The 11,556-nt window shown below is 32.5% G+C and overlaps 2 protein-coding genes across 2 annotated transcripts in view; both read right to left on the bottom strand.

The window, feature by feature from the left end:
• The window catches only part of LOC119834781 (ATP-binding cassette sub-family C member Sur), a 15,425-nt gene extending 10,154 nt beyond the window's left edge, over positions 1–5,271 (bottom strand). The window contains exons 1-3 of the mRNA XM_038359273.1: positions 4,915–5,271; positions 1,837–1,975; positions 1,048–1,423 (exon numbers count right to left, since the gene is read on the bottom strand). Coding sequence (XP_038215201.1) covers positions 1,048–1,423; positions 1,837–1,973 — 513 coding nt within the window. The 5' untranslated portion in view covers positions 1,974–1,975; positions 4,915–5,271. The remainder of the gene's footprint in view (positions 1–1,047; positions 1,424–1,836; positions 1,976–4,914) is intronic.
• Positions 5,272–6,013: 742 nt separating this feature from the next.
• LOC119834783 (cGMP-dependent protein kinase, isozyme 1-like) overlaps positions 6,014–11,556 on the bottom strand; it is a 6,979-nt gene continuing 1,436 nt past the window's right edge. Inside the window, exons 2-11 of the mRNA XM_038359277.1 lie at positions 9,999–10,363; positions 9,591–9,874; positions 9,326–9,495; positions 8,991–9,229; positions 8,348–8,448; positions 7,662–7,878; positions 7,343–7,574; positions 7,083–7,181; positions 6,529–6,785; positions 6,014–6,283 (exon numbers count right to left, since the gene is read on the bottom strand). Coding sequence (XP_038215205.1) covers positions 6,124–6,283; positions 6,529–6,785; positions 7,083–7,181; positions 7,343–7,574; positions 7,662–7,878; positions 8,348–8,448; positions 8,991–9,229; positions 9,326–9,495; positions 9,591–9,874; positions 9,999–10,363 — 2,124 coding nt within the window. The 3' untranslated portion in view covers positions 6,014–6,123. The remainder of the gene's footprint in view (positions 6,284–6,528; positions 6,786–7,082; positions 7,182–7,342; positions 7,575–7,661; positions 7,879–8,347; positions 8,449–8,990; positions 9,230–9,325; positions 9,496–9,590; positions 9,875–9,998; positions 10,364–11,556) is intronic.

Genomic DNA, 11,556 nt, shown 5'->3' with positions numbered 1-11,556 from the left:
GAACAGTGGTTTTATAGATTATGTGCAGATAAATTAAAAAATCTACTTATTTGTTTCACGTTTGGTCTCGACTTTGTCGGTTAGGTCCTACCACTGAGCGACAATTGCTCAGATTAAAAACATATACTATTATTTAGTAACCATCACTTGGGCTGATTTACTGTGGTCTGGGATGCAGTGATATGCTCACATATTATATAGCACATATTAGTTTGTCCATACACAGAACGTTTGTATCTACAACTATAGAGAGACATATATATTATGTACTGAAACAAATACAGACGATAAGGATAATAAAATGATATTGTAATAACGTGTGGTTAATAGCGACAAAGCTAGCGATCGGCGCCAGTCTGGAAGTGTCTGCATGTCCAACGTCTGGCGTCTTTCTATGAGTAATAACCGAAGGTTAACATCCTTTTTGTAATAATAAGTATATATAGGTATCTGCGTCATAATGCGAGATTTTACGAAATAAATTTCAATGCGGAAATATATAAATACTCACATATTTGTATAAAAATTTTTAGTAGATTACAATAAAAATGTTGTTTATAGTTTGTAAATAATATACTTCTATTTTTAATATGCATATATGATCGTAAATAATAAAAATATAAATGTAAAGCAATGTACAAATACAATGCTTTAAGAATTTTATAATCTTTTGATATACCTTTCAGAAAAGTAACATTGATAACATAACTAATAAAGGCTAGGTTAGAAAAAAAAGAGCCAAGAATCATTGAAAAGTCGAGGAAATAGTAATAAATATTCCAAATATTATGAACGATACAATAGTTGACCGTGCATTTAGATTAAAATTAATGGCTTGTTTTGAGGTCAGTGCAATTGTATTGCACAGGAAAAGCATGCGTCCCCTATACATGGTCACACCTTGTGCGTCGCGCATCGTTGTTTAGGTTAATTGGACGCACTTCCATAGTCACATACATAATTTTATACAGAAGCCAATCATTTTCTCAAAACATAATAATTGACGTATAGATTAAAACAGGTGCTATTTACGGGAATATATCTTACCTCGTCATAAAAACATAAACAATCAGCACCACCCATTACTATGGCACAGATCAGGGTAAGACCTTGAATGTAGACTTCTACATGAGTCTCAAATGATTCTCTTTTCGAATGTTCGAAGAGTAAGGCCGCAGATGATAAAGTTGTAAGAAACCAATAGACTGCTAGATAAAGAGTAGGCGCGAGCGAGCGTCTTGTCCATAGAGACACGTGGAATGCAGCTGCTGCGAGCCAGGAAAGCGGTGCCATTAGTGATGCGACCAAGTAGACGGTGTCAGCGGGCCGTAGAGAAGCCGCCGCTGCACCGCAGCACCACACCACGCCAAGAACGATGCTCGTAATGCCACGAACATTTTGGCATCGCCAGCGGCTTGGTGCCCTACGTGAAATACAAATGACTTTCAATCGATTATAAAGTAACATTATTTCTATAGATATTCAATATTAGTCAGTCAAAATAGACTAACTTAGACAGATTAACATACAGTTGAAAATGCTGATAAATAAATAAAATATGTATTTCACATAATATACATAACTTACCGTACCACCTGGAAAACATTTTAAAAGAAATGCGCCAAGTACAAAACCCCATTGGTCAATTGGTCACAACCTAAATTTCGAACATTTGATCTTGGATAAAATGTTTGCAGTAGTAAGATGAAGTTATAAGTTGTTATGTTTGTAGTAGTGCATTAAAGAATTTGTATGTCTTTGTACATTTTCAGCTCTATGTGAATGTTTGCTAAGTCATATGTCTATTTTGGTTGGACTATACATATATGAACATACCGGGCTGGTCGTTTTCGGCCACAGCAGCAAATGAGAGCAGTGAATATTGCAGCACAGTACAGATTGAGCGAGTGCAGTGCTGCAGCTAAGGCGTACGCTTGGCACCTCCCATCGCCGCGAACACACACGGCCTCCATCACTAAAGACGATTGCATATATAATTTTACAGACCTTACAAATTAGAAGATTTATAGTAGTATTCGGTAGTGAATGAAATTTTATTAATTTATTTTTTAAGCCATACCAACAGTGTACAATGTACACACATAACTTACGAGTGACGAATTATATCTGCAAAAATCAAGAATAACTCGATCTACTTTTTACTATTATTATTACATCCACAAACCATCGAGTCTAATTAATCGTTTTATTTTTTTAGTGCATATCGATGTTAGCCTGTAGGGCTACTACATTTTCCAATTAATCGACATCCACTCTAAAGAGATATTATGTAACAAACCCGAAACTTCAATAGCGTGACTCAACACAGGAGCACCTCTATATTAGACTTTGTAAACTAAATATTCTTAAACAATTTTAATATATTTAAACATAAATAATAAGACCATGATTTACCTTTGTGTATATGGGTACATACGCACACAAATTAGGTACAGGTATGAATAACATTTTTTTTACATACTTCACTATTTGCTGTTTGAGTAACCAATGACAACACAATTTTTTTTCGAGAAAAACTAAAAATGAATCGGAATAATAAAGTCGATAAGACTAGCCAGAAACTTACAAAGGTCATTAAAATTACGATATATTCGAATTACTCTCAAAATTTCTACCAACATTATTACGACGGTTTGGAAGATCAAAAACTTTACAATAGGATAAGGTGACAATATATTTGGCAAGTCTTACTTGACATTTTCGATTACCGTTGTAGCAACGAATTTTATTGATTTACTGTTTGTGGGTTGTGATTTAGATCTCGAAGGGTTAAAAAGTAGTATCAAGTAACAATCTACGATTACGAAGAGAGATAAAATCAGAGAATAATAATCGGTATTCACGAATATACGCTATTTTCGACTCCATGGGAGTGAACATCATAGAACGTATTGGCAACAACCCTTAACATATTCATTATTATTAATTAAAGAATTCTTATATGATATACCTATTGAAATGTCCGAAAAATATAACACAGCCGGCTCGGTGTTTGCGAAAGTAGAATTTTGAGTTGCGGGACGCTTACGGTTTATTTTAGTTATACTAGTTTCATATATAAGTGTTTGGAAATTATGACACTTAAAAATATATGTTACACTTATTTTTGACATAAAATTGAAGATTTTCAAAATTAGGAATATTTGGACTAATGAAAAAAAAATCATTAACATGTACCTATCTATACAATAACAAATACCTACATACCTAATAACAAATAATTTTATGTTTGTATGAATCACATAGGACTAAATAAAGATAACAGGCAAGTTAATACAACAAGAAAACAAAAAACGTAATTAAAATGAAACGCATCGTCTTACTGAAAAATTTGTATGTCATGGACACGCTATAATTAATCAAATTTCGATGTAGATAATAATTAGTGTTGAAAAAAAAAAAGTACATATATCCTTCAATAATATTCATCATTTGTTTTTTTTTTAATTAGCTAATGTGATGAAAATAGTTTTATAGGGATTTAAATATATATACATATTGTTTATTCAATTAAGTGACCTAACATTTTATCTTCTCGTTAATATCGTTATATAGTTATAGGGATAAAGGATATTTTCTATGCAAATAATACAATTGGTAACTATATTCAATCCACTAGTTATATTGAAATATGTATGCCAAGAGAAGCATATCTACCTACATTATTAAAGTACACAGTTATTCAATGTTTAAATATTAATTTGATGGTCGGTAATCAGTATTCAGTCCGTGTAATCTGAAACTACATGTATGCGAGATGTGTATCAAGGGTTGACGTAGTTACAGTAATCTTATAACATCCTTTACCAAGAACAATGTGTGACGGTGTGATTATTAATTCATAAAATATGTCTTCATTTCATAGTTAAATAGAATTTGTATGGGAAGGACGCAATTGACGAATTTTGATATCCAATTTTGTACAAACCTTAGTGCATAATTGGTATGCGGTTGTTTAGACTACAGTTAAATCACATAACCTTATATCATAAAGTAGGTACTAGTTACAATATAATTTCGCGCCCCGGGTTAAGTGAATCCATCAACAGCAAAATAATTGATAAAAAAGACAACTATAATTCAAAGTCTATGGTGAATAAATAACACATTTTTGCGTTCATAGATAATGTTATTTACAGGTTGTAATCTATCTGCATGGCAAATTTCAGACAAATCTCTACAGTGCTTCTAATGTATAACTGCTACCGATTTTGACCGATTTTGATAAAATTTGGCATTTTAAGTGTAATTTGGTCCAACTTAAGATATAGGATAGTTTTTATTTCGATTAATTATCAAAAGAATTTATAATCTTAATATTTTTAACTATTATTCAGCCACAGCAACGCGTTGCCGGGTATGCTAGTTTATAATAAAATATTAGAAGGATTCCAATTACTTTAATCATGTTTATTGCAAATACTCAAGGTTGTTAAAAGATATACCTGATCAGACATGACAACGTTTTTGAATGTGTTTTACATGAATTAATTGGAATGCTTAATAATGATATATTTAAGTATCAGAAGTAGATAAATATATTTAGTATGTGGGTACCTACATTCTTATATTCCGAAGTGTCCGTACTTTAATTAATACGTAATCTCAGATCATTGCAATTTTTAGTTGATATGAGTCCATATACATACCCTATCAAAGCACTATATGTACAAACTATCAAAGCAAATATTAACCTTGAAGTAAAAATCGATTGTTTTTATATTTCGATAATTTTTGATGATCGTTTAATACTCTTAAAGCAGGTGTTAGGCACCTAAATAATGCAACCACAGTTTCTGTGTCTTTCGATCTATGTTTTATTCAGTTACATATTTACAAATCAATAATAACTAAAATTCAACAAATACATATTGTTTGAAAGTATTAACTCACCTTCAATAATTTTTACAATTCCAGGTAGGTATTTTTCACCTATTCACTATTATAATACACTGAGCACGGGTCTTAGTATTTGAATATTAAAATTTAGATATAGTCCATTGTGTTGTATAAGGTTTGTACCGTGAGTGTATGGTATTGTAATGTTTTTATTCCTTTGGTATGTTGTGCTAACTGTATCGAGTGCGATGCGCCATTGAGACGCGACGGCAGTCCAAAGCACTTACTCGCGGCAAACTAAATGTAAAATATATTCAACTTGTGTGACTCTCGGCTACAGTATACATTTATTCTAGGAGCCGTGTTGTGGAACCTTGTTTACGGCCGCGGCGGTCGGCGAGCACTCACGCCGGCCGGCTGACTGCACTGCGTAAAGTTTCTAGGGTTGTCGAGTTTCATCATCAGTAGCATTTATATTTAAGTTATCCACATATTCAATTTCTCCATTTGTAAAATGGTTTAGTTCTGTTACTGATTTAAGACATCATATATGTGTGAAAGTACTTATAGAAATCATATATATCTTTCATAGTATATATTATATTGAGATATAAAATGATTATGTTTTGCCTTATATAATAGACTTTAACTGAACTTCTGAATTTGACTTCTTATAGGTAATATAATTTCTGATATTTTGCATACCTCTCTTATATATTTATTGACTGTTTTGTGTTTTCCATATTAGGATAGGACGTCTTCCTACCGTCAAATTTTCGCACGGCGTGATTCTCTGCTTTGTTTAATGTAAATGGTCTCATTTATTCTAGCACACTTTCCACAACCTAGCACAACTTAGACCATACAGGTGATAAGCAGGGCAGGAGGTCGATCGACAGCCTACATTTTTTGTTATTATAGCATTTGTGACCTCCTTTTAATTTATGCTACATTTGCTGGTTTTTACTTGTAAACACGTTTTGTTAATATAAATGATTGAATTGGTTTAATCAAGCAAACGATTATGTAATAATTACAAAAATTTTAAATATTGATACATTCCATAATTTGGAAAAAGGAAAGATAGTTTCTATGAATGCATTAAAATGAAATAAAAATACATTGTTTTTATCAATAAAACTTTTATTTACACAAGTCGATACAGTTTATACTTTATGGGTACGAAAAAGGTACGGGGTCATATAATATTTTAAATAATATAATGTATCAAATTCCCTAAGTCTACACCAGCGATGACTGTATTTAAAAATCAATATCCCACCCTGAAGTTTCATCTGGCGGCATTTTATCCTTAGGATATTTCTCGAAGTTGGAAAGGTCCAAGTCATTTGAAACTGGTTGTATAAGTGGAGCCTTAAGTTTCCCTTCACGTAATCCCTCAAAATCAAAACCAAGGAACCATCTAAAATAAATTTAAAATAAAATAATAAATAGTGCTACTAATAAAAACATAAATGAAGTAGTAAGTACATATTATGTACTTATATATAACATATAAGTACATAATATGTACTTATATGTTATTAAGTACATCCTTTTGAGATATATCGATATTGTGTACTGTTTTCATTAATAAAATAAATGCTTATCCTCACGAGAGTTTACGATCGAAGTAAAACAAATAATTCACTAGCAAAAACTACTTACTTGTGGTTTTTTATATCCGTGATACCATTTTTCAAATATCCCAAACGTTCAGCTGGGACAGCGCGACATAGTTTTCGTATAAGTAATTGAGCAGATTTCGGTACGCGTGGGTGAAATGATACAGCATCTATCCCGCGGAGGATGAGTGTATAAGTCTTCATGTGATCTCCACCAGCGGCTCTAAATGGCGGTTTACCGACCAACAATTCGTGGATGAATACCCCAAGCGCCCAGCAATCGACAGCTCGGTCGTGTCCCTGAAATTATATAAATATGAATAGATAAAAAGAAACTATGTACATTGAACACGTATGACTTACCTACTTAGTTTTTTATTTATTTTAAATCACTAGCTGATTAATTCATTACTGATTACACAAACAAGTATTAGATAACATGGATTAATATCTTGATCAGATCAAATGATCTAAGGTCTTATCAAGACGCATAAACGTTACAAATATAACATGGTTGAATAAATATTAATTTACACAATATGATGTTGTACAAAATGCCTACGATATAGATAAAAACAATATTTGAGTCACACTTACTTTATTAAGCACAATTTCTGGGGCCACGTACTCTGGTGTCCCAGCAAATGTCCATGTCTTACTATTTGTTGATAATCGTTTAGCGAATCCAAAATCAACCTGTAAGGAACATTTGTACCCAGGAAATTTGAATTAATATCCAATTTATAATTATTTATCAACGAATTATTGCTATGGTTATTTCAAGTTAAAAAAAATTAAAAAGTTTTTAAATCGATCGATTATTTGAATGAAGTTTAAAAAACAAAAGTTTTGTGTACCAATTTAATATAGCCTTTTGTGTCTAGCATCAAATTCTCCGGCTTAAGATCTCTATAGATGATATCTTTCGAGTGTAGATATTGGAAGGCTTCGACAACGCACGCCGCCATAAACCGTGCGATGTTCTCGGGGAAATACCGCTGTTTTTGGAGTATTGTCCACACGTCACCGCCAAGGACCGGTTCCATTAAGAAATATATGTATTTATTATCCTTAAAAGTACGGTACAATCTGAAAGATTACGAAGTTAATTAATCATTTACATTTCGATGAAATAAATTTGTACGTTTTACAGAAATAATAGAGAAGAATGTGTACCGGCATATAAATCTATTATTACAGGACATCATTATATTTTTCTCGTTAAATGCATGTTCCTGCTGTTGTTGCTGAACCATATCAATTTTCTTAAGGCATTTTAGCGCAAAGGTTTTTGAAGAATCTTTCTTATACTGCACTAGCTCAACTCGACCGAAACCACCGACTCCCATAGTACCCACAATCTCTAAATCTTTCAGCTCGATGAATTCATATTCTAAAATGACAACAATTATTAATGTTAAGGAAACAAATATATTTGGTCGTTCAATGACTGACTAGTTAGTTTGAGTAAACAAATTTTGGTTCTAAATTAGTATCATAATACAAAAGGCGTGAGTTAATTCCGATTAATTATTTTCCTCTTGGTATTTTTTTCCTTTATTAGTTTAGGCAGCTAAATTAGTTTATTGGTATTTTTCCTCAATTCATCGATTTTGTTTAATTGAAGGCAATCAAATTATTTGTGTTCGATCAAGACATCGACAAAGTCTTTTAGAACAAGTGCAAATAATGTTTAAAACTAAATTCAAAGTACCGCTATCGTTATTCTGTACACAAGGACTTAAAATATTTTATTTGTAGTCGTTATATCTAATTAAATACGTAGTTTTGATATCTTATCAATCAAGTTCAATCACATACATATTGCCCGAGAGAGGATTAAAATAATTATTTTTACACACCGCTTTTTACTTCGGAAGTTTTCTTTTGCTGAGAAGGTCGAGGCACTGCATGTCTGATGTTCTTCAATTCTTCCAAATTTCCCAATAACTCTGAGAAAGGTCTGTGGATGGCATATGTTGAGATGTATTTTTGTAATGTTCCTAGTCACTGGCATTTTAATTTTACAAAAATTCAAGTCACATTAAAATCAATTTTAGAAAATCGAAAGACGAACAATTGTTATAGATAATATGTCGCTGTATATTTGAAAAACCGTTAGATTACTATCTAATCAAACTCGCGAGATTGCATACCGTCGAAATATCTTGATCCCTATCTGCTTCATTCCATCCTACAGTTGCTTGCAATTTAAAGCATTACATTTCGTTGAATTATGATGCGAATATATCTCAGGTATGGATTAAGGCAAGAATTTACATATATCAAACGTCCCTCAAGTGCAGTTATTACTGTGTAAACTAAACAAAAATAAACCGACCCTCATCCAAGCTATCATAGCTTCGAATGGCCATTTCACAATCCAACGTTTTCACATCGTTAGATTTCAGTCTTTCAAAAAATGAATACCTTGCAATGCAAGCTTCAGACAATATTTTTTGCTTTGTAATCTAAACTATGTATGGATTAGTGTAATTTGTGTACCCGCGTTCTAACGTCAAGCATTCAACCCCTGGAGGCATAGCGGTTACGGTTGCTAGACGACGATCCTCGTGAAGCAAGGCTTGTTCCCCAAAGTACTCGCCACGTTTAAGCGTGCCCACCCGTCGTTCCCCGCCGTCCCCATCTCGTTTCGTTACCATCACAGTACCACCTCTTATGATGTAAAATTTGTCACCTTTGTCGCCTTGCCGTACCACGGCCGTACCAGTCGCGAAAAACTCCTGAATAATGTGACGAATAATAATTGTTAGGATTATATTTCTTATGTATTAAAATATAAATAGTTTCTTATATTCAGACGCTCAAACATTACTAACTCTTCGCAAGAAATCTGCGATTTTTGCAAGTTCTATGGGGTGAATCCCTTGTAATAAAGGAACAGATGATAAGAAACGCATATTGTCCTCTTGCTCCTGTCGACCACTGCGTACCATGATCTTTTGAAAAACTTTTCTTTCTAGTGTCCATACTTTCGCTTCTGTAATACCTGAAAATTCATAGGCGATTTCAATATTGTACTATATTTATATCATTAATTGAATTGTATACGTTACAATAACAAAATACCACATTTGCACTAACATCGTATTGAAGCAAAACGTTTCGCTTTGTATAAAATAGCTAATTCGCCGAAAGCTTCACCAGGACCAAAGTTCTTGACAACTTGTCCTCCTTTGAGTACTTCGAATTGTCCATGTGCCGATACATACAAGTGGCTTCCACTCTCTCCTTCTCTGATCATAAGGCTTCCTGCAGGAAATTCTTGTGGATTCATCGCCTCTACGACTGCCTCTAGGCGTTCTTCGTCCATTATGTTTTTTAAGAAATCGTTAGCCATTATAGCTTTTTTTATTTGTTCTATGGACCTGAAATGAATGTGAAAAGTTTAAATATAAAAAATATGAGTGATGACCATTCTATCCATTCTTTTGTAGTTCCTGGGTAGACAAAGACTGAGTTAATGAATAAAACAGTGAAAATAAAACTTACATATCATCTTTAGCAAATTTTTCGTATTGCAGATCTAGTAGCGACCGAGCACTATCCAAAGGAGCGTGAGGTGCTATCACACCTCTCTTTCTTCTCATGCGTTTCTCCGGGTTAGTTTGAACAATTTCAGATATTGTTTTACGGCCAGCACTAACTTTTGGATCTTCCGATGCTTCGCTATCCGAGTCCTTTATATGATTGATGCTTTCGCTTGATTTTGCGCTTTGTATACTCATGTAACTCGATTTTTTGCTAGAGCCTCCGGGATCAGTTGGTAAAGTGAGGCTCTTTTTGTATACAGCAACGTTCCCCATTGATGAATTCCCATTTGACACCGGATTTGCAGGATTATTTTCTGGTAAAACCTACAAGATCACTTCGTAAGGATTTTTGCGGAAATATCTATAGATATTATCTATGATACTGCTGATACCCCTTATATCTGTTCCAGGTAAGTCGGTATAACCGATATTACTATTATACTTGAGTATAATAACGAGAAATTCATTGCTCATTAAGATTAGCACACACTTTTATAGCTTTATTGCACAAATCTCTTTGCTCATTACCCTATCTATAGATATGTCGAGATTCAATAAAATTGCTATTGTCGATTTGCTTAAATGTAACAATGTAGAAAAGTGGAATATAAATCATTGATTAAACACAACTATCCATATATTTTGATTGAGAATAAAAAAGATTTTATGATTAGTACCTGCTCAAAAAAGGCAAACGTACATAGGGTACGAAAGTATGAAAAAATATGGAAATAGTAGGTAGAATAGATAGTGCAGCATGTGTATTTAAATAATGAATTATTCATCTATAACATAATCATGCCAAATTTGCTAAGCCTACCCACCCTGGTAGGCTTAGCAAATTTGGCATGATCAAAGGTCACCCTCAATATAGGTAACGGATATATTTATATTTTAAATTATAAAATTTAAATTCAAATTTTTTTATTACGAACCTAATACGCTAGTGAACATAAACATAATTTAAGACGACTGCCATTTAAGTGAGTAAGATAACTGCAGAATTGTCCTTATATTAGTACCATTTAATAAAAAAATATTTCCAGTAAATATGAAAACCCTTCTTCAATATTAAGGCTTTTAATAGGAAAATTACAGTACCTATTGCATGCCTACAATATCATATAAATATTAAATAGCACATCAATAGAACCACTTATTGTTAGAATCAAACGCCCTTAAATATTTCCGCAGTTCCTTTATTGGACTTTAACCCTCTTTAAATTTTTAATTTGTTTTATGCAGTTGAATAAATAATATAGTTTGAAGGAAAAATATAATCTGAAAAATTAAGGATAGGAAATAAAAAAACACCTAATATTTTTATTCATATATACTAGCTATTTATTAAACGAATTGACGTTTAAAACTATTATTTCACAGAACCGATTGCTGAGTATTATCATAGCTATCATTTTAGTCTTATTTATTCGATTATTGTTAATTAAAAAAAAAGAAATATACGAAAAACATTGTTTTAATAATAAATGCAGTATGTGTGTGTATTCTGTTTTTAG

This window comes from Zerene cesonia, chromosome 20 (assembly GCF_012273895.1).
Source record: "Zerene cesonia ecotype Mississippi chromosome 20, Zerene_cesonia_1.1, whole genome shotgun sequence".
Classification (NCBI taxonomy): Eukaryota; Metazoa; Arthropoda; class Insecta; order Lepidoptera; family Pieridae; genus Zerene; species Zerene cesonia.
The sequence above is the reverse complement of the archived record's forward strand: the minus strand, read 5'-3'. Positions and strand labels throughout refer to the sequence as shown.